Source organism: Lepus europaeus, chromosome X, assembly GCF_033115175.1.
Source record: "Lepus europaeus isolate LE1 chromosome X, mLepTim1.pri, whole genome shotgun sequence".
NCBI lineage: Eukaryota > Metazoa > Chordata > Mammalia > Lagomorpha > Leporidae > Lepus > Lepus europaeus.
Genome location: NC_084850.1, coordinates 70,280,296 through 70,304,308, shown reverse-complemented (window position 1 = coordinate 70,304,308; position 24,013 = coordinate 70,280,296). Strand labels below are relative to the sequence as shown.

The 24,013-nt window shown below is 38.8% G+C and overlaps 1 protein-coding gene across 1 annotated transcript in view; it reads left to right on the top strand.

Annotated features, from left to right (window-relative positions):
• The window catches only part of CHM (CHM Rab escort protein), a 219,472-nt gene that overhangs the window by 7,943 nt on the left and 187,516 nt on the right, over positions 1-24,013 (top strand). Inside the window, exon 2 of the mRNA XM_062183692.1 lies at positions 19,201-19,267. Within this exon, the coding sequence (XP_062039676.1) occupies positions 19,201-19,267 (67 nt within the window). The remainder of the gene's footprint in view (positions 1-19,200; positions 19,268-24,013) is intronic.

Below are 24,013 nucleotides of genomic sequence, written 5' to 3'. Positions count from 1 at the left end.
AGAGGCAAAGGCAGAGAGAGAGAGAGGGGTCTCTCTCTGTCTGCTGCTTCACTCCCCAAATGACCGCAACAGCCGGAGCTGGGCCTATCTGAAGCCAGGAGCTTCTTCTGAGTCTCCCATGCGGGTGCAGGGGCCCAAAGACTTGGGCCATCTTTTACTACTTTCCCAGGCCATAGAAGAGACCTGGATTGGAAGTTCAGCAGCTGGGACTCGAACCAGCACCCATATGGGATGCTGGCACTGCAGCCGGTGGTGTTACCTGCTATGCCACAGCACCGGTCCCATTTTCTAGCATTTGTTATGTGCCAAGCACTGCGCTAAGCCCTGAAAGTGTATGATTTCATTTCATTCTCACAATAACCCTGGCTTTGGAAGCGAATACATAATTTCCATTTCACCAGTGTGGAGCTTTAGGCTTAGCTGAGTTTTACCAAGGTCAGAAAAGTAAGAATGATGTTGATCTAATGCTATCAGATTGATATTGTTAGTTTTTCCAAATGAGAGCATACTTTATACAGTCCAGATTATTTTGCTCATAATTTGTGCTTGGCAGTTGTTTCATTTTGGGGTGTTGCCATTGTTGGTTTTCCAACAATAGCCACATGATGTCAGCTCCTTATTGACACATCATGACATCTGTGTCAGCTTGCAAATCTCTTTTTTTGGTACAAAATGACCTGGTTGGGTTTATCCCTTTAAACTCAAAAAAGAATTTCATCCACTAATGCCATGGCAATAAATGAAATCAGAAACTATAGTTACATTTTAAGATAAAATTTATTTCAGTAGTAATTCTTCTTTTGCTCACAAGATATGTAATTTCCCACTGAGATAATGTGTGCATGTGCTGGGGTTTGCTAAGTTTTTTTTTAGTGTTCTTGAAAACAGTTTTCAGGTTCAAGTTTGGGACTCACTGTCTCATTGATGAAACTTTTATGTTTTGGTCAACTATTCTTTTAGTTCCTGTGGTCTTTAACAACTGACAGCATTTACAGTAGATGCATCAAGCATCTTAATTGACAAGGTGGATATAGTAATGTCTTTTCCTCCACAGGCCCTCATTAAACGAAGTGATAACTAATACTTTTATGCCTTTATTTCCAGGCTTTTTCTCTCTTTGTATAGCTGTATGTATTCTTCCAAGAATATATCTTATTTATAGATGGTATTTTGAAACCTGTTATTTTCCACTTTACAGTATGTCAGAAGCATCATTCCCTATCAATGAATTAGGCTTCCTCAGTTTCTTTCTAGAAACTATTTATTTGGAAACAATTGTAGACTCCCGTGCAGTTAGTAATTTTAAGAAATAATTCAGGGAGATCCTGTATAGCAAGATCTGTATAATATTCACCCAGTTTTCCCCAATGGTAAATAACATCTTGTACAACATAGCACAGCCAGGAAATTGACCTTATTCACAGAGCTTATTCAGATTTCACCAGATTTACATGTACTTGTGTGTGTGTTTCTTTAATTCTCTGCATTTTTATCATGTGTAGATTATGTGAACACCACCACGAGTCAAGATACAAAATATAGAACTGTTTCATCTTGGAGATCTCTAATGATACGTTTTTATAGCCACTGACTCCATTCAACCTCCCATCCCTCAGTCTGGCAGCCTGTATCTGAAGAATATGTTCTTCATCTCTATAATTATGCATTTCAAAAATCTTGCTAAATGTCATTTTAAGTGGCTACTTAGTAACTTTTATAAGGATGTCATTTCCTTGTTTGAGAGATGTGGGGGGAGGGAGAGCTCCCATTTGCTGGTTGATTCCCCAAATGCCTGCCACAGCTGGGACTGGGCTGGCCTGAAGCCTGGAGGTGGGAATTCAGTCCGTGTCTGCCATGTGGGTGGCAGAACTCAATCACCTGTGGCATCACTGCTGCCTCCCGGAGTCTACCTTAGTAGGAAACTGTAGTCATGAGCCAGTGCTGGGTATTAAACCCGTATACTCTCATACATGGACTCTGTGTGTCCAAATCTGTGCTTTAATTGCTAGGCTCAATGTTCACCCCCACCCTTTATTTAAACAGTTTTTTGTTGGACATTTAAGATTGTTAGTTTTTCCCTTTTATGAATTAATGATGTGATGAGCATCATACACCCAAATCTTTTGTACATATATAGTTATTTCTTTAAATAAATACCTATAACTGTAACATTTTGGTTGAGTTTTTCACGAGTGGTTTGGTATTGCTTTTGATTTTTATTGCCAGATTGCCTTGGGAAAGTTTCCCAATCTGTAATCAGCAAGAAGCTGGGTCAGAAGTGGAGTAGCCTTGACTCAAACTGGGCACTCCATATAGCATGTGAGCAACCTAACTGTAGATTTAACTGCTGCATCACATTCCCACTCTTTTATTGTTATTTTTAAATATGCACTTGCTTATAAAAAATTTACTATAAAACAATATGCTATGATTGCGGGTAGCACCCTCATACATCTCGTGCTTACCAGTTTCTTGATTGAATGGTTTTCTTTTTTGCTTGATTTAATCTCATGTTGTTTTGTTCTTCAGAGGCTTAGGAACAATAGTCTATGTGTATTGATATATATTTGTGTGTGTGTGTGTGTGTATGTATTGTATAGCCTAGGTGTGTAGTGAACTATACCATCTGGGTTTTTGTAAGTATATGATGTTACTACAACAGTGAAACTGAATTGCCTGCTGACACATTTCTCAGAAGTATCGCCATAGTTAGGAGTCATATGCCATGTCAAGGAATTTCGAAAGTGTCAGGAAAAATGAAATTAAAATATAAAGATAAAAACAAATATAAACAGTATTTCTCAATACAAGTTCTATCAAGTTCAGTGTACTTTTGTAAACAGTGATACCAGCCAATTAGTCTACTAAAGAATAGAGGGACCTAGAAATTCCATGCCAGTGCAGTCCTTTTCATATTATTAACTGAAGAAAAGGGGGGGGGGAGGATAAAAAGGAACAGAAAGCAGAAGGGGAACAAAGAGCCGAGTCAGGACTATAAGTTGGGTGCCTAATGATTTCCCATCAAAACTCTCACAGAATTGCCCTTATCTGATGAGAGGAATGAGCCGGAGTATTGTGTTGGAGAAGGGATCTCTGGTGAAGCTTTCCTGGCAATTTTCTGCTACTAAGTTTTGGCTAACTTTCTCAAAACTGCCTCCTAATAAGCAGGGATTTTTTGTTGTTGTTGTTCTTTGGTGCTCTGGGAAGTCAACAAGGACAATGCCTGGAATATCCCCCAAAGAAAACCATTGCCATGACCTTTGCTCTTGAGTGCGTCTACTTTTGCTTTAACTGGACCACTTCTGTCTACCTCATGGTAGCCATCACTTTGATTGTGCTTTGTCTTCATGCTCACACTGGTAAAGACATGTTTCTGTTGTGTTCCAGTTTTTTGAAGAAGTGCTTCAGCATGATCTCACTTGCTTAACATTTTCATTGAAAGCTCTATTGTCTGCAGCTAGTCTGGGCACAATGGTTTTGGCACCCATTGAGCAGAAAGTTTACTGCACTTTAATTTTTTAGTCAGAATTGTGTAAGCTGAGCCAGTAAGATGTCTGTGGTTCTGGCTATTTCTGCTGTGAATCATTATTCCTCTTCAGTTCATGAACAAGATCTGGTTTTTTTCCTTGAAAATTGTTGTAGATGGTCTATTGATGGAGGCTTTTTCATCACCATTATCTCATCCCTTCTTATATTTAAAGATTTGTTTTATTTGCTTGAAGGCAGACTTACAGAGAGGGAGTGGGGCAGATACTTACATACATACACACACACATATATGTATTTATATACATACACATATACACACAAATATATACACACACACACACATATATAGATAGATAGATAGAGAGAGATCTTCCATCTCCTGGTTCACTCCCCAAATGGCTACAACAGTTTGGGCTAGGCCAGGAGCCAGGAGCTTCTTCTGGGTCTCCCATGTGGGTGGCAAGAGCCCAGGCACTTGGACTGTCTTCCACTGCTTTCCTAGGTGTATTAGTAGGGAGCTAGATCTGAAGTGGAATAGCTGGGACTTGAACCAGGGCCCATATGGGATGCTGGCATTACAGGCAGCAGCTTAACCCGTTATGCCACAAAACTGGCTCCATCTCATCCCTTCTTTTTAAAACAATTTTTTTTTGACAGGCAGAGTGGACAGTGAGAGAGAGACAGAGAGAAAGGTCTTCCTTTTGCCGTTGGTTCACCCTTCAATGGCTGCCACGGCTGGCACGCCGCGGCCGGCGCATTGCGCTGATCTGAAGCCAGGAGCCAGGTGCTTCTCCTGGTCTCCCATGTGGGTGCAGGGCCCAAGCACTTGGGGCCATCTTCCACTGCACACCCGGGCCATAGCAGAGAGCTGGCCTGGAAGAGGGGCAACCGGGACAGAATCCGGCGCCCTGACCGGGACTAGAACCTGGTGTGCTGGTGCCGCAGGCGGAGGATTAGCCTATTGAGCCACGGCGCTGGCCTTAAAACAATTTTTTAAAGATTTTAATTTATTTATATATTTGAAAGGTAGACTTACAGAGAGGCAGAGGCAGAGAGAGAGGTCTTCCATCCGCTGCTTCACTCTTCAAATGGACACAACGGCCGGAACTGGGCCGATCCAGAGCCAGGAGCCAGGAGTTTCCAGGTCTCCCATGCAGGTGCAGGGGCCCAAGGACTTAGGCCATCTTCTCCTGCTTTCCCAGGCCATAGCAGAGAGCTGGTTTGGAAGTGGAGTAGCCAGGACTCCAACTGGTACCCATATGGAATGCCTGCACTGCAGGCGGTGGCTTTACCCACTATGCCACATCTCCAGCCCCATCATCCCTTCTTAACATGAGTCTTCCACTTGTCACCTGCTGATTTTTTGTGGACATTGTGTAAACTTTACAGAGCATGGTTTCACCATTCTTCTACCCAAGCTTTACCATCAGTTTGATATTTGTTCTTACTTAAATTTTAGCAGAATCCATGTTGCTTTGATAGGGGCTCTTTTGCTTTTCCTTTTAAAAATTTTAATTGATTTGAAAGGCATGATGACAGTGTGGGTGTGAGAGAGGTGGAATGAGATATTTATTGTCCATCCACTGGTGTACTCCTCAAATTACCGCAACAGCGGTAGCTGAGCCAGGCTGAAGCCAGGAGCCAGAAACTTCATCCCTTTGTCCCATATGGGTGGCAGAGCCTCAGGTACATTAGCAGGGAGCTGAAGTAATGCTGGAGTTGCAAGCAGTGGCTTCCCCATTGTGCCACGACTCCTGAGGGACACTTTTCAAACTGATGTCTTACACCCCCCCTTTTAAAGATTTTATTTATTTATTTGAGAGTTAGAGTTACAGACAGTGAGAGGGAGGGACAAAGAGGTCTTCCGTCCACTGGTTCACTCCCCAAATGGCCGCAAGGGCCAGAGCTGTGCCGATCCAAAGCCAGGAGCCAGGAGCTTCCTCCCAGTCTCCCCTGTGGGTGCAGGGGCCCAAGGACTTGAGCCATCTTGTCCTGCTTTCCCAGGCTACAGCAGAGAGCTGGATTGGAAAATGAGCAGCTGGGACTAGAACCGGCACCCATATGGGATGCTGGTGCTGCAGGTGGAGGATTAACCCACCATAGCGCCATAGAGCCGGCCTGATGTCTTACCCCTTTAAATGCCTTAGACTGGGTTCTGTTTAGATGCCAGAGTATTTTTTTTTTTGGTGCAATTAAAAAAAAATCTATGCATACTTTTTTCCCATGAGTTTTTGAAGACCCCCTTTTATCTACTTGATTGAACAATAATAAAATGAATGCCCATATATGCATGCCATAGCTTCAGAAAAAAATGTTACCCAAACATTACCAATACCGTAAAAGCTCCTTCTGGGCCCCAACATTATCGTATACCACTTTCCTTTCCTGAAGATGTATCCGTTGTTCTCTTGTATTTTGTAAAGTGGTTTTATCATGTGTTTATGTCTAACAAAATATTCTTAGTTTTAGTTGTTTTTGATCCTTGCCTGACTTTCAAAATTCTACGTGTTCTTTATGTGAATTGCTTGTGTTGCTCAGTATTGAGCTTGTGATATTCATCCATACAGATGTAGATTGATGTGATTCTGTTGCACACTGTCACACACACACTGCTATTATATAGTATTTTAGGTTTGCAAATCTTCAACTTCACTAGATTGTGCTGGTTTATAAAAGTTAAATGTATTTGTTTGCCCTTTGGATCTCAGCTTTTCAACCCTTCCCTGAAATAGAAAAAGTCATAGTTGTAAACATTCATGCCAAAAGAAAATTACTTTATAGGTACCATTGTGCAACTGTTTCAGTCGACAATCCTTACCTCTCTCTCTCTATCCATTACAGTGCATCTTTATCTCATATAGTACACTAAGTTTCCTGAACTTACCCCTGCTGTTACTAGCCAATATGTACAAACTTGTATCCAGTTCAGTATTCTGCATTTCTATTTCACCTTCTTTCCTCCCTTTCCCCTCCTCTACCTTCTTCTCTGCCTACTCTTCTCTACCCTGCCCCCCAAATGATATATGTCAAAGAAACTGGGCCAGTGACCTTAAAGTGTATTTTACCTTTAACATTTGGTAACTGTCTTTCTTATAGTATCATTTACTTTGTTTTTCTAGCTCATATTTTTTTATGTAAACTAAAAGTTAAAACTGAAGGCTTAATAATGGATTCAAGGTTAACAGTTTGGCTAGAATCCATCTTAGATGATGTGAATGTTATGTTAGAGCTTACCAGAAGACATGTGATATCTGGTTGAACCACTATGAGTGTTGTTAAGATTGATCTTGGATTGGGATAGTAGTCTGAATGCTGCATTGTATGGGTATCTGTTTATCCCTGTGTATTGAAAATAATCTGTATATTGTTAATTTGGCGAGGTCCAGATGTTCAGTTTGATAAATAACCGTCTTAAAATCAGTTGACAGTTCTTATATAAATATTTCTATTAGGACTTGAAAATTATGTTTTTTTCCTAATTCTTTGATTCCTTCTACATTTACCAGCTGCCATGAATGTATTCTTAATTTACAAAGGGGAACATACCTTTGTAGCATAAGTGATGTCCATCAGTTTGAGTACCCACTTCCTAGAATCTGATCATTTGGGAAATAGAATTTATTGTAAAATTGCTTGGTGTGGATGGAAGAAAGAAATATCTTTAAGCAGTATAGTACTTAAGAGCACAGATTTTGGATTCAAATTGTCTGAATTTTGATCTTTGCCATTTATTGGGTATGTGATTTTTGGAAAATTACTTAACCTCTCAATATTTCGGTTTCTCCATCATCTACTGCCATATGCATTCTTATATGTGGATAATGACTGAAAAGTAATGGAAAGGTGAAAGCAGTTTTGTTAGGGATTGAGTTATGAGAGAAAATAACTCATATTGCTTCTCAAGTATTTCTAGTAAGTATTTTGAAGTGTAAACAGACTGGAAAATGACTCATGAACCTTTTACACTGATTTTACTTTATCATTCTTGAATTTGTGTTTAGGAAATTCTTAGCAAAATAAAATTACAGTTTTCATTAGAAAAAAATTTTATGCTTCAACTTTCATTTTAATAAACTCAGTGTAACCTTTTTAATGTTCAAGATGAAATAATTTTCCTCAGTGTTTCATCAATGCTATACATCTCATTTTCTCTTAAATATGTAATGAAGCTACATTTAAGACATTGAAGTGCTGGGTCCTTTAAGAAAATTAGTATGGTTAAAAATAACAAATTCATAGGTACTTTAAAATTTAGTTTATGAGGTCCATGAAGTTTTATGTCCTTTTAAAAAGGAATTCATTATAGGAATTCATATAAGCGGGAAGGATATTTTTCTGTGATTTTTATACCATTTTTGGAATGAGCACTCAGTCTCTTTCATCATATTTTAGACTCATAGCTTTATAAATAATGCAATAAAGGTCCTGTTTCTTCTGTGGTACATAAGTAAAATGTGTTCTCAACATAGAAATTTTATTTGCCTCATCACAAGTTAAATATTATGTTAAATTTGAAGAAAGCTTAGCTGGGGCATCCTTTGCTATGAAAAAGATAATTTTGGTTGCCTGAATTGATACAACAGAAACATCAGTGTTAAGAAAATTAAGTAAAAATTAATTGTAGTAGAGACTTTTTATTGTATTTTCTGGCATGGACAGGGTCTTCAACAAATATTTTTGTTGCTTAATAAAACTTTTTAAGAGAATTTGAGATATCATTTTCTTGTTTTACATAAAAACAATACAAAATCTCTTTTTTCAGGGAATTGAATTTTATAGGTTCAGTCTTTCATTGACTCTTAAAGTTTGGCGTTTTCCTTATTTTTAAGATTTATTTATTGATTGGAAAGGCAGAGAGAGAGAAAGAAGAGAAGAGAGAAGAGAGGAGAGGAGAAGAGGAGGAGGTGAGGGGAGGGGAGAGGAGAGTTTGGTTAGGCTAGGTAGGTGGAAGCCAGCCAGTAAGTGTATCAGAGTCTCCCACATGGATGGCAAGAAATCAAGCACTTGGGCCATCTGCTGCTGCTGCCTTCCCAGATGCATTAGCAGGAAGCTGGCTTGGAAGCAGAGTAATTGGGACTCCAAGATAGGCTGCCAGGGGCCCAAGCCATAACTTAATCTGCTGTGCCTCAATGGTGGCCCTTGGTATTTATTTTCCTTTTTATGTTTGTTTTTAAACTTTCTCATTATAAAACTTTCAAACATAAGAATGTAGAAGAAAACAACCCTCCCATCCCCATGTACCAGTCTCCCATTTCCAGCAGTCATAAGCTCATGGCCAATCTTGTTTTCTCTGTCCTCCACTTTCTGTCTCATTTTGCCATCCAACCCTGTTCTTGTCTTCACACAAGAAAGAATTCAGGCATGAGATGGAGAGTAGTGGAAAGCAAAATAGCAAGGTTTATTAGGGCAAGGACATCCATAAGAATGGATGGGCACCTCTCTAGACAGAACCTGAGAGAGAGTGCCCAGTCGCTCAGACTTGGGGAGAGCGAGGTTACGTGATTGAGTGGAGAGAATACACCTGGGCAGGCCAGGTGGGCGGCTCAGCAGAGAGGCAGAGGGCTGAGTGTGCAGTCTGGTTGAGGCTGGGGGTTTTTAAGGGGATGGGCCTTGCCTTCTCCTCTTCTCCTCCTGGAACAAAGGACTTTTTGGATGTAAATATGAAAAATTCCTTTCTGAGTTTCCCCCCTGAAGTTATCAAGACAGGAGGAAGCCTGGTTGGCACTGCCTGGTTAGAAGAAGAATGTGCAGGACCCTCTGGAAAGTCGGGATCCTGGGCAGGATATTTGAAATGCAGATACTGGGCTGCACCTGGAAGATTATCAGGCAGAGGGGGCAGGGACCCCCACCTGGCATGTTATTGGGTAGAAGGGGCAGGGAAGGATGCAGATACTGGGCTGCCCCTGGAAGGTTATTGGGATGACTTTGAGATGCATATGCTGGACATAGATGTCTCCTTAGGCCTTTGGCACACACACAAAAGCTCATATCTGACTTCCTACCTATCAGTATTTGTGACCAAACCCCAGATCCAATATCATTCTGTATGTAAACATTTCAACATACATCTAAAAGATAAGCATAACAACTGTACCTTCAATCACATGCCTTTTACATCTTCAGTTTTTCTTGAGGCATCTATCCATTATATTTCTTTGCTCTTGTGTTCCTTCTGGTTTAGATGAAATGACTTTTTTCTTTAATTTGTAACTCATCTCACCAACTTTCAAATGTTCCTATTCTCTAATGACTTCACTATTCGGTTTTTCTAATTCCAATTTATTGTGCTCCCAGAGCTTCTAACATTTTGTCAGTATCTTTTACCTCATGTTACCACACTTAGGTTATAGTTTTCATTTAGTTTGTGAGGATGTATTTCTTGTTAGGAAAAGAGTTGCCAATTGGTGCCTCCTCACATGGGGCACCAAAATTTTAGGAAAAGAGGTACAGAATAAAGAGGAGGTGTACAAATTTACAGCCAGACCGAATTTATTCTGAGAAAATAAATCCGTAGAGGTAGGTTACCAACTACCCGAGTGCACATTGATGGAACACAGGGCCTTTTTATATATTGGGAGAGCTAGGGATGGGGATTGGGTAGGGGACAGCAGGCAGAAGGGAATTCCTGGAACTGGTCTTTCAGGTGGCTGTGGGGGGTGGGATGTGAAGGCAATAGGATGTGAGATTCAAGGGCAAGGAATACATTCCAATGTTTATCTTTTGGGCAATGAGTGAGAATGGCTGAGGCTTATGTCTTTGTCCCATCATTTCTCACATGATTTCAATGTCTGTTGGGATGTTATTTTCCTTCTTATTCTCTTCTCTTACTGTATACTGCATGGGATTCAACAGAGATCCTTTTGTGCTGCTCATTTTTAAATGAAATAAGGTTTCCCTCTGTTTTTGTTAATAAGCAATATGGGCCAGGATAATTTTCCTAACTTCATAACTACATTTTCCTCTTCAGGGCTTTCATGAAATAATCGAACATGTAGCCAAGATGTGTGATCTGCTGACTCTTAAACTCCCCTAGTATTTCTGGAATTTCTTTCCTTTGTGCCTTTTCCTTTTCCTATCGAATTTTGGTTAGTTTCCTAACAGTTACTCCTTGATGTTGGATTTGTATCTGAAACTGGTTTGTTGGTTTCCAAAGTTCTTGCCCCTCCCCCCAACCTAGCACTCCCTCTGCCCTCCACAGTTGAAGGCTGCAAAGGCCCTTCCCTGGGCTCTACTTTTCCCAGAATAGCCTGCCAAATTTCCAGTGAAAACATGACTGAAAATTTGGGATGTTCTGGTTTTCAGGGCTTTTGGAGTTTTCTGATGCTTAATGATGTCAAAATTTATTTTGTGTTTATTTCCTTTGGCACACTTTCTGATATAATGTGGTTCTTACAGTTTTGGGTGGTTTGTAATGAGCCACTACATTTTGGAGTTAATATTTTATCACCTAGCTTTGTTGTAGATGTCGTGCCTGGGTGTTTGAATTTGATATCCTGGTTGCACTGTCAGTTTGACACCTTTGCTGCTGCTGCCATCTTTTCAGAATCCTGTTTTTATTTTTCCGTTCATTAATTTATTTGAGAGGGAGCGAGAGAGTGAGAGAGACAGTGTTCCTATCCCATCTGCTGGTTCACTCTCCAAATGCCTGCAAAGGGCCCGGGACTGGGTCGGGCTGAGCCAAGCCGAAGGTGGAGCCAGGGACCAGGAACTCAATCCAGGTCTCCCACGTGGGTGGCAGGAACTCAATTACTTGAGCCATTATTGCTGTCTTCCAGGGTCAGTATTAGCAGGAAACTGGGGTCAGGAGCTAGAGCTGAGTATTGAATCCAGGCACTTGATATGGGATGTGTGTGTCTTAATGGGTGTATTAACCACTAGGCCAAATTCCCACCCCTTTTTATTTTTCTTTGTTTTTAAGTTATTTTAAAAATTCATTTGAAAGAGAGGGCGAGATTATTCATATACTGATTGATTCTCTAAATGCCCACTTGGGCTTAGCCAGGCTGGAGCCAGGATCCCAGAACTCAATCTTGGTCTCCCATGTTGATGGCAGGGACCCAAGTACTTGGGCCAGCACCCTCTGCCTCCCCACTGATCATTATCAGGAAACTGGAATAAGAAGGTAAGCCTAGGTGCTTCTATATGGGATGCAGGTATCCTAAGGAGGAGTGAGATTGGGGGTGGGAGGAGGAAGGATCTTAACCACTGTTAGCAAATACCTTTACCCTTTATTTTTCAGTTTTAAGTAATTTGCCCAAGAATACAGGCCAAACTGTTAATTTAGCATTAACTCAGTATTCAAAATTTGCAGCAAACCTTCAGGTCACTTATTGGAAGCACTTGATTGTATTTACTAAGGATATCTTGAGGAAACTGGATTCAGGAGAGGTTAAGTGACTTAACCAAGATGCCAGCCATTTAGTGTAAACCTGAAAGTATGAAGACAGGCCTCCTGACTCTTAGCTCAGTACTCTGAATACTGAAATAATGTTCATGTTTTTAGCCATTCCTTAAAACTCACACTATCCTGAAAAAAAAAAAAAACGGGAAATATAACATTTTAATAGGTAACATACTTTTCTAAAAAATGAAAACAGGAAATATAGTTAACATTTTAATAGGTAACATACTTTTCTAAAATTCTAAAATTTACATAGATATAAATGCAGCACTTTCTCCCACGAGGGAGGAATCTATAGATTTAAAATTACTACACTTACTAATATGTTTGGTATTTTGTGTGTGGGGGGGTGTCAAAGTCACTAAAAATAATAGTTAATTTGAAAGTAATATTTTTATCTGTAAATTTTTGTAGTTCACTAGGCTACTTTACTCGCAGTTTTTTTCACTTTTAAGATAGCTACTAAAGAATAGACAAAAGATAAACTTTCATTATACAAATTAGGATAGTAGTCAACAAAATAACTTGAAGATGGGTTGAAATTTAGTTTGTCCTCATTTTTGATGTCTTGTCTTGAATGGCTGCAACACCAGGTAAGTATATAGTCTAGTCTTTCCATTGTTCAACCCAGTCAGTTTTGGACTAATGTTCTTTATGTGTTGTTAATAAGGGTGTGGAATGTCTTTTCATAGGATTGTTTAAGTTGTAAAACAAAGGTTGTAGATCTGTAAAAGCTTGTTGTATTCACATATTTTTCTTCACCAGTAATTGTATTTTTTTTCCTTAAAAAAGAAGTTATTCTTTATAAAAGTAGTCACAGTAAATTTTCTAGTTCTATGTAATTTTCTTTCCATTCTGGTCTTCACTAGTTATAAATAACACATGAAATGACTTTCAAGGTAGAAAGCAGGAATCCATTTTTGAAATGTTCTATAAAATAAAGAATGATTTATGGTTTCATATGATTTGGGCTGAAAGCACTTGGGCTTTGCTAGGTCATCAAAGTCCTGTCAGGGGAATCTATTATTTATTGTTCGATATGATGGGGGTGGTGTAAGTACTTTATTTTATGTTTATCTCATGTAAGTATAGTGTTAGGAAAAATCAATTCCAGATACTAATACACTTTTAAGAGTATATCATGGAGAACTGTCTTAAATATTACAGTTGTGAATGATGAGGTTCAACATTAAGGATTTAGATTAAAGGGGGATTTTGAAAAATGAGTGAATAATGGTTTCATTCTTAAAATATTTTAGGTCAGATTCTTGAAAATACTAATTTAATACCTTTTTGGTTCTGATTTTAGCCTAGCTCCTTCATTTGATAATCAACATCTCTATTTTGTCTAGACAGGTTTTGGAAAATTGCAGAAAGTTGGGACCACACATGCTGTTATGTGATTACATAACAGATCCAAAGCTTCTCATATTTTTTTCCTCATTACCAACTTTGTAACAGTCTCAGCTGAGAAGTGTGTGATGGAGCAAACCTCAATTTCTCCCCATTACAACTGTGTAGGAATGCTAATTAAATACCTAATATTTACCTATATTTAATAAAATGACTTGCTACTTAAAGTTGTTGATCTTGCCTCAGAATGATGCACATTTCCTATAACCCAGATATATGGTAGAGCAAATTTTTTGGTATCACCTTACTAATGAATTCAGTAATCATATAACAATGTGAAATGTTTAAATGGTATTCAGTATTTGATGGACTTTCATAGAATACATATAGAGAAGGCTGTTTGACTTTTTAAAGACAATTTTAAGTTGTTAGATTTTTAAAAATTATGTATTTATTTTATTTACTTGAAAGAGAAACAGGCTGATAGAGATCTGTCCTCTGATTCATTCCCTAAATGCCCACAATAGCTGGGACGGGGCCAGTTTGAAGCCAGGAGCCCAGAGTCAATCCAGATCTCTTACGTGGGTGTCAGGAAGCCAAGAACTTGAACCATTACCTGATAGCTCTCAGGATGTGTATTAGCAGAAAGCTGAAACCCGAAGCAAAGCTCAGACTCAAACTCAAAATGGGATGCAGATTTCTTGTCATTAATCTTTGAAGATAACTCAAAGTATAACTTAAGTATATAGTTAGCAAGTGATAACCTCTGTTTCCCCCCCCCCCCCATAACTAATATTATTGAAGGAATTGGAAGAGGATGGAAAAGAAGCAACATTTATTGAATATCAGTGACATCACAAAAGATGCTAAGGGGTTTATTATTTTATACCTATACTCCTAATGAGGCATGCAAGTAGTATTGGCCCCATAATTATAGTTGAAAACATTGTACTTATATATTCATGTTCACACATTTTAAAGAGTATTTCCAATGGAATGCTGTGTGATTCAGTTCTCGTTTAGGGTATCTGTTTCTAACTCATGTCTGGTTTTTCCTCATGAGAGACTGTAAGTCTATATGTGTTTCATATAAATGCATTGCAAGGATTTTGTATGAATTTATTGATTCAGAAGTTAATTTTTTAACCATTAAGATGTTGAATTTTGAAATTCATAAAGGGTTTAAGTTGGCTGCTAAAATCATGTTTATGAATTTTAAACAAAACACTTTACTTTTTACTAAATTACCAATAGAATCAAAAGTTTAAGTATATAACTTTTCCTAACAAGAATTAAAAAGAACCCCGAAACTTAAAGCTCCAGTTTTACAAAGTTCACCTTCCATGCTGTGATTGGATTTTTTCCCCCTGAAACACTGATGTGACCATGCTGTTCTGGCTAACATCCTTTCAAGACTCCAGCTTACTTAGAAGTTCAAGTTCAGAGTTCACAATTTGGCTTCAAAACTCCCATTCTCCCTCCCCCCCTTCATTGTGTTGTGGTCAGAATACTCAACATGAGATCCTCTCAGGAAATTTCTCAGTGTAGAACACAGTGTTGTTAACTATAGGCACTGTGTTGTGCAGCAGATCTCTAGAACTTACTCATCTCATATATACCCATTGGTTTGCAACTCCCCATTTGCCTCACCCCCAAATAAATGGTAAACCACCTTTCTACTCTTTGGTTCTATGAATTTACCTATTTTAGATACTTGTTAAAAGGGGAATCATGTGATATCTGTCCACCTGTGGCTGGCCTTATATTTTTGCAGCATTATTTATAATAGTTAAGATGTGAGAGCAACATATATGTCTACAGAGGGAAGAAGGGCTAAGAAAAATATGGGGTGTCCATATCATGGAATATTGCCTCTTAAAAAGAGTAATGAAGTGCTGACCCATGCTGCAACATGGATAACTCTTGAAAACTTTATGTTGGGTAAAATAGGCCAGGCCAGTCACTCTTTTTTCCAAGCATCACCTTTTGCTTCTCCCTTCCTTTACCTTTTGCTGGGAATGTTCACTTCTACTTTGCTTTTTCTTTCTTCTACACTCTTTAGTTTGGGTTGATAAAGATCCTGAAAGACCCAGCTAGTGTCTTGTCTATGGGCTTTCCATGACCCCCCTCTACAGAGGGAATATATTCCATTGTATTCTCATAACAATTTTCTTTAAAAAATTATTGATTCATTTGAAAGGCAGAGTTACAGAGAGGCAGAGAGAGAGAGAGAGAGAGAGAGAAGGAGAAAGAGAGAGAAAAGGAGAGAGAGAGACAGAGACAAAAGGTGAAAGAGAAAGAGAGAGGTCTTCCATCTGCTAGTTCACTCCCCAAATGGCGGCAACAGCTGGAGCTGGGCTGATCCAGAGCCAGGAGCTTCTTTTGAGTCTCCCATGAGGGTGCAGGGGCCCAAGGACTTGGGTCATCTTCTACTGCTTTCCCATAACAGAGAGCTGGATTTGAAGTAGAGGAGCAAATATATAGAGAGGATCTACTATGTACCTCCTATGTTCAGGACCTGTGTTTACTGAATGAGAGTGAAGAAATATGAAATCTTGCCCAGGAGAAGACATTGTTAACTGTAGTATTAATTTGTTATTTTAATAATTCTAAGCATGAAGATAATAGGCCCTTACCATTTCACACTGGAAAAACCTATCCATTTCACAAAGTTGCAGGGATGTCTGGATAAAAGTATTAAGGAAAACCAAAAGTCATTTTGGTTTTATGTAATTTGGACTCAGATCATGTTCAGTATTGAAATCCATTCTTGCTTTTGCTTTGTCAGCAGAGGCTTACTCTCGCAGTGTTGATTGCAGCCATTGAAATAACCACATTCATATCTGCTTACCCAAAGTAACAGCCATTTGAGGTCAAGTGAAGGAGAGTAATTTTATTATTGTTTGCTACTGGAGTTGGCATCTGCTAAAAATAGATATATATGTGGAGTAGAGTGGGGTGAAAATGTACTGTCTCTAAAATATCTTTCTGTAGGATAGTAAGAGTAGATATAAGTGTACTTCAAACACTTGTGGAAATGGAATTAAAAGATGATTTATTTTTGGTGCAAAAGAATTTTGAAATCCATGCATATAAGAGGTCTTCCAAAAGATTGGAAATGTGTATTATGGCTGGTTAGTGCAATCATGTTCTACACTGGAGTGCCTGGGTTCAATACCCAGTTCCTGACTCCATCTTACTGTTAATGCAAACCCTAGGAGGCAGTGGGGAGACCCAGGTAATTGGGTTCCTACCCCTCAGGTGTGAGACCTGGATTGAGTTCCCAGCCCCTGGCTCTGGTCTTGGCTGTTGTGGGCATTTAGGGAGTGAGCCAGTGGATGGGAATTATGTCTACTTCTTCCTGGTCTCCTACATGGGTGCAAGAGCCCAAACTCTTGGACCATCTTCTGCTGCTTTCCCAGGCCCTTAGCAGAGAGCTGGATTGGAAGAGGAGCAGCTGAGACTTGAACTGGTGCCCATATGGGGTGCTGGCACTGCAGGTGGCAGCTTTACTTGCTGTGCCACAGCACCAGCCCCCCAAAAATAATGTTTTTTAATTCCGTTTTTTTCCATGAACTTTTTGAAGTTCCCTCATTGTATTCATAGGGCAAGTGCCCATGCTGACAACTGAGCAATATTATGAGGTAGATAGTGATTTCACTTCGATGTATGTCTATATGAAGGAAAAAGGGCTCAGAGAAGTCAAGTGATTTTTCTGATGGTGTACAGGCAGTTAAGTAGCAGAACTAAGATTCGAGCCTAGGTTTGAGACTATGTCCATTTCATTATATCACTGTAGTGCCCTTAAATTCTCAAACTTATGGCCTGCTCGGAGGTAGTCAATTATCTTGGTATTTTGCATTGGAGGTACCAAATTACTAAATTATTTGACATTTGGCAAGTTACTGGACCTTTCTGAACCCATTTCCTCACTTGGATGATACTGCTTTCCTCTCAGAATTATAATGAGAAATAGATAATATTTGTGAAGATCCATTGCAAAGCACAAAATCCTATACTAATGTTTGGTATTGTTATCCTTGCTGTCATTATACATACACAAGAACATTATTGTTAGCTTGCTAATTCTGCATCCTGAGTATTTCTTCATTGTTATTCTTTTAATTGAGCTACTTATCAGCTTTTAAAATACCATGGCGGGACTGCACTTCATTAACAAGGAAAGTTGTTTAAGTGTAGTAAAAAGTTCAAATGGTCTTAAGGTATACAACTATTACAATAATGTAGTTTTAACTGAGGAACTGAGTATGCTTAGCTATTTAAAATTTTCCTTTCTCCTATTTCTGTCTACACCAAACATTCTCATTTTTTTTCTTGAATTATATCCAAATTTAAGGTTAGACCTTTATGATGGCTTGTTTCCGATAATTGATATTTAATGGTTATATTCAGTACATTTGGTCAGAACTACTTTTTTTGAACCAAACATTATATACCCACAAAGTGTCCAACACTGGAAAACTAGTTCCTCTGAGAAGTCATCTGGAGCTTGTATTTAATGTGGTTTTAAACTAGAGATTGTGTCAATTGCTTCCATGTGCATATTACTTTTTATATAGAGAAGGTAACCTTTCTCTTTTCTTGAAATCTTAGCTGCTTGGTGTATAGTTTAAATCCTTGCCAAAATAATGGTACTATTTCTTTTTCTACTAGGTGAAAATGCAAGAGGATCAGGATGTTTCATCATAGTGAAAGTTACTACTAATACCGTAGAAATGCACTAAATTTCCCAAACATGTTTTATTTGTATGCCTGACAAAAAAGATTTGATAGCCTCTATCAAAACGGTAGATCTCATGGTAAAAAGTTATAGAAGAGTCTTAAACTTATAACATAGGGAGTTAACTATCAAATGTAGCTGAAAACCTGACTTTTTCAAATTATAAGAACATTCTTTTTATAAATGTTCAGATTTTTTCTGCTATTATTGGTAGTAAAATATATGGCCTTTTGTCATAATCAGCTTTGTGGTATGACTAAATTTGATTCCAAAGCAGTGATGTTTTCTTTTCAAACTGCTGTATTGACCAAAAGGCAAAATGATATATCTGTAAATTACCTCTTTTTAAGCTAGTGAACATACTTCTTAAAAGAAAAAAAAAAAGTATGCCTTTGTGGTATTGTGGCTTTGGCATTAGATCTGAGTTCAGATTTCAGCTATAGAATCTCTTTTAAAGAAAACATCAAGCAAAAATGTTAACATGTTTGTGCCCCAGATTCTTTTTTTATCCCTAAAATGTGTTGCATGGATGCTTATCTCTCAGAGCAGTCGAGAGAATCAGATGAACTAATTGTGAACGTGGTTCCTAAATAACAAAATTCTGTGTGAACAGCATTCTTATAGTTGCTCATTTTTGGTGATTGGCAGATAAAAAAGAATTTAAGTATTTTTATTTATTTATTTTTTAGAGATTTGTTTATTTGGAAGGCAGAGTTAGAGAGGCAGAGGCAGAGAGAGAAGTCTTCCATTCGCTGGTTCACTCCCCAAATGGTCAAAAAACGGCCAGAACTGGGCTGATCTGAAGCCAGGAGCCAGGAGCTTCTTCCGGGTCTCCCACGTGGGTGCAGGGGCCATCTTCCACTGCTCTCCCAGGCCTTAGCAGAGAGCTGGATCGGAAGCCGAACGGCCAGGACTAGAACCGGTGCCGATATGGGATGCCGGCACTGCAGGCGGAAGCTTTACCCACTATGCCACAGTGCCAGCCCCCTTAATATTTTTAAAAATATCTTTTCTGCATAATATGATATTCAGTGTTGGCATATGTTTAAGAAACATCTAATAATGTAATAACTATATGCTTTATAATTTTGAACACAAGGTTGTGTCTCTTGTTAAAGTATTCTATACAGTAAGGACATGTTTTGAACATTTTGTGGAAAATATGTGTGTATAGATATTTCTACATTCTAAATGATATAGGTATGTGTTTTTATAGGTTTGCCTGAATCCATCATTGCGGCTGCATGTTCAAGAAGTGGACAGAGAGTTCTGCATGTTGATTCGTAAGTTTTATCAATGGTAGCATTTAACACTTGCTAATATCTATATAAAGATTAAAATTTAAATACATATATATCTGTTCATGTGTATGTGTATGTGTATATATATATATATATATAGATCATGTAAACTTCTCAATTTAGATGAAAGATAGGACTTTTTGATTTTGACCAATAATGTATAAAATATATAACGTGTATTTTACTATTCTGTGAAGTAGTGTTCTGCTTCCTTTGAGAATAGACCAAATGCATTGATCTTTTTATCATGAATGGTTTTTGTTTTATAAATAATAAGTAACTCTTCAAGAGGCTTGAAACCATCATCATCCTCTATTTCTTATATATATGTGAAGGTATATACAGCCTATGTTTGTTCTATTTATTGAATTTTAACTATACATGTATCTTATTAAATAGCTCTTGACAATGCGGTTCTATTTCTGTGTGTCTTTTAAAAAACTTTTTATTTCAGAATTGTTTTAAATTTACAAAACAAAAATTGTGAAGTAGTGCAGAGTTTCCATTTACCCCATCCTCGGCTGCCCCCACTGTTAACATCTCATATACTCATATGAGATATATGAGATATATAACATCTCATATATCTCATATGAGTATATAGTTATATATACTCATATATATAGTTATATATACTCATATATACTCATATAGTATGTTTGTCACAATTAATGAACCACACTGGGCTTTCCCTAATTTTTTTAATCCAGTTAACCTCTATCCCTCTCAATCTCTAGTAATCAAAATTTTGTTACTATATTTTATTTTAAATTTTTTAAAGATTTATTTATTTGAAAGGCACAGTTACAGAGAAGCAGAGGCAAAGAGAGATTTTTCATCTGCTGGTTCACTCCCCAAATGACTGCAATTGCCAGAGCTGGGCTGATCTTAAGCTAGGAGCTTCTTCTGGGTCTCCCACGTGGGAGCAGGGGCCCAGGGACTTGGAACATCTTCTGCTTTTCCAGGCCATAGCAAAGAGCTAGATCAGAAGTGGAGCAGCTGGTTCTTGAACCAGTGCCTATATGGGATGTCAGCACTGCAGGCAGTGGCTTTACCTGCTACTCCACAGCGCTGGCCCAGTTGTTATATTTTAGACTTCATATTTAATTGTTATAAAGGTGAGCCAATATATTTGGAGTATGTGGTTTCTTAAAGTTCATCAAAATTTAAACTTAGAAAAATCTTGGAGGCTGGCATTGTGACATAGTGAGTAAAGCTTCCACCTGTGATGCCAGCAACCCATATGGGCATCAGTTAGAGTCCTGGGGGATCCACTTTATAGCCAGCTCCCTGCTAATGCACCTGGGAAAGCAGTGGAGAATGGTCCAAGTGCTTGGGCCCCTGCTCCCAAGTGGGAGACTAGGAAGAAACTCCTGGCTTTGGTCTGGCCCAACCCTGCCATTGAGGCCATTTGGGGAGTGAAGCAGCAGACAGAAGATCTCTCTCATTCTTCTCTCCCTCTCTCTGTAACTCTACCTTTCAAATAAATAAATAAATCTTAAAAAAAAACTTAACTAGCAAAAATATCTAGAATTATGTTTTCCCTTAAAGTTTTTTAATGAGGAAATTAATGGAAAATTCATCTTTACTGTAAAGCCTAGTTTAAATTTCCCCAATTCTTGCATCCTTTTTAAAAAAAAAAAAAGCCCAATCTCCCATCTTGGAACTTTAATTGCTCATTGAATGAGAATAGAGCAGAAAGAAAAAAAATTAACTTTCTACTTTCTATTAGATAATTTAAAAATATTTAATTTATTTATTTGAGAGGGAGAGACAGAGAAAAAGGTCTTCCATCCATCCACTTCCCTAGTGGCCGCAACAGCCAGAGCTGAGCTGATCCAAAGCCAGGAACCAGGAGCTTCCTCCGGGTCTCCTACGTGGGTGCAGGGGCCCAGCACTTGGGCCATCTTCTGCTACTTTTCCAGGCCATAGCAGAGAGCTAGATCAGAAGAGGAGCAGCCAGAACATGAGCTGGCACCATAGGTGGAGCTTAGTCTACTATGCCTGAGCACCAACCCCTTCTATTAGTTGCCAGAATACAAAATAGAATTATATTTATTATAGTTTATAGTGCCTTCCCAGATATTATCCCATTGTAAATATGTAGAAATCAAAAACCGCATTAGCTGATTTATACTTAATCCTTTCTAGTTTTAGTTTGAAAGCATATTAACTCCTCTGTTGGATATAATTTTTTTTTAAGATTTATTTTTATTTATTTGAAAGGCAGAATGAGAGAGAGAGAGAGAGAGAGAGAGAGACAGAGAGAGAGAGAAAGAAACCATCTAATGGTTCACCCTCCAAATGCCCAGGAACTCAATCTGAATTTCCCATGTGGGTGCCAGGGACTCAAGTACTTGAGCCATCATCTGCTGCCTCCCAGGGTGGAAGCTGGATTGGAAGCAGAGGCAGTATTGTGGATCCAAGACACTCCCTAAAGGGATGTGGGCATCCCAAGTAGTGGCTTAATTGCTGCACCATAATGCCTGATTGTCTCATTACTGTATATACAAACTGCCAATGTTAATATCTCAAGTCAGTTTTTTTTTTAACATCATGAATTAACATGCTAAAAAGTCTGCCACCTTGAATGCCTAGGCATTGGGCAGTATGCTTTAAAATGCTTAATAAAATAAAAATTCAAATTTATTTCTGAGCATCATAGGTAATCTAAATTGGAAATAAAATACTTTCCACAAATTTCTCAAAGGTCTGATGATCGTGAAAGTTACTTTTTGTTGAACTCGTACTGTATGCTAGTCAGCATGTTACTTTCTTTACACCTGTTGTGTAATTTAATACCCATTACAGCTAAGTCAGATTGGCGGCATTATCTCCGTTTAATAAATGGAGGCATAGAGAGATTTAGTAAATTTTCAAACATTAAATCACCAGTATGGCATCTAACTTTAGATTCAAATTTATTTTGTGCTTTCTTATTCTTTTTGAAAGATTTATTTATTTATTTATTTGAAAGAGTTACACAGAGGTAGGAGAGGGAGAGGGAGAGAGGGAGAGGTCTTCCATCCGATGGTCCACTCCCCAGTTGGCTGCAACGGTCGGAGCTGTGCCAATCTGAAGCCAGGAGCCAGGAGCTTTTTCCAGGTCTCCCACGTGGGTGCAGGGGCCCAAGGACTAGGGCCATCTTCTACTGCTATCCCAGGCCATAGCAGAGAGCTGGATTGGAAGAGGAGCAGCTGGGACTAGAACTGGTGCCCATATGGGATGTGGGTGCTTCAGGCCAGGGCGTTAACCTGCTGCACCACAGTGCCAGCCCCTGTGCTTTCTTATTCTAGAACTTGAAGTTTTCCCAGAATGAGGGCTATTTTAGAGATCATATAGGGTTTATTGATAGTCCAATGAAGTTTGGTTGGGATAATAAGTAATGAGACATTACTTTGATAAATGGTGAGTCAGTTAGAAAAGCTTGATGATGTGGTTGCTTTAAGATGTTACAGCTTAATAAATATATCATTTCAAAGTGACTTTTTTTTTCTGTTATACATTTTCAGGGTTTTTGGCTTTTGAATATTTAGACACATATAGGTATTGATTCTCTCAGATCAACAAACAACTACAATTATTAGAGGGTAATGGTTGTCCCCTATATTATTGAGGTCTCTTAATCTGAGTCTGTCCTGAGACTTGGCTCTGGGTATCCTACTGCCTGACATCTTCATCTAGAAATTCCACAGGCACTTTAAAGTTAGCCTGCCTAATACTAAATTCATGGTATCTGTGCTCACCTCAAAGCGCACAAAACATGAAGAAAACATCCTGTTCCAAGTCTTTTGGAATGGCAACATCATTTGTCTAGTTGCTCAAACGAGATGGTTAGAAACTTCTGATTTTCTCTGCTTTTTGTCTTCTTAATTTATTAAATCACTGGGTTCTATAGATTATGATGATGATAATTGCTAATATTTATTGAGTCAATCTAGGTACCGTGCTGTGCACTTTGAGTCTGGCACCTTAGACTGCTCGGCCATCCTGACACACATGCTGTGCACTTTGAAAACATAATTTCACCGACCTTTTGAACTACTTTTCTTGTTCAGATCCTTTTCCTTTCTTAGCTAGGTAAGTGCATAGCCGTCTAGTTACCACATCGCAGCAATTCACATCGTTCTTCATGAAACCCTTCAATGTCCTTCACAGAGAGAGACAAAGAAAGAGAAAAGGATGCCGGTTCACTCCCCAAATGCCCTCAACAGCCAGGGCTGGGCCAGCCCCAAGCCATTAGCCTAGTGGCAAGGACTCAAATACTTGAGCCTTCATCTATTGCCTTCCAGGGTGTGCATTAGCAGCAATCTGGATTGGAAACAGGCTGTCTAGGACTCAAACTCAGTGCTTCAGTATGGCATGCAGCTTAACCCACTGTTGCACAATGCCCACTGCATGTTTTCATAAATTTGACTACCCTAGATACTTCAGTATTTGTCTTTTTGTGACTGGCTCATTTCACTTAACAGTGTCCTCAGGTTTCATCCATGTTGTTGCATATTGCAGAATTTCCTTACTCATTGTTTTAGTGATTTATTTATTTATTTGAAAGACAGTTAGAGAGAGAGAGAGAGAGAGAGAGATCCTCCATCCACTGGATGACTCCACAAGTGGCTGCAATGGCTAGAGCTGGGCTGGTCCAAAGCCAGGTGCCAAGAGCTTTTTCTGGGTTTCCCACATGAGTACAGGGCCCCAAGCACTTTGGCCATCTCTTGCTGCTTTTCC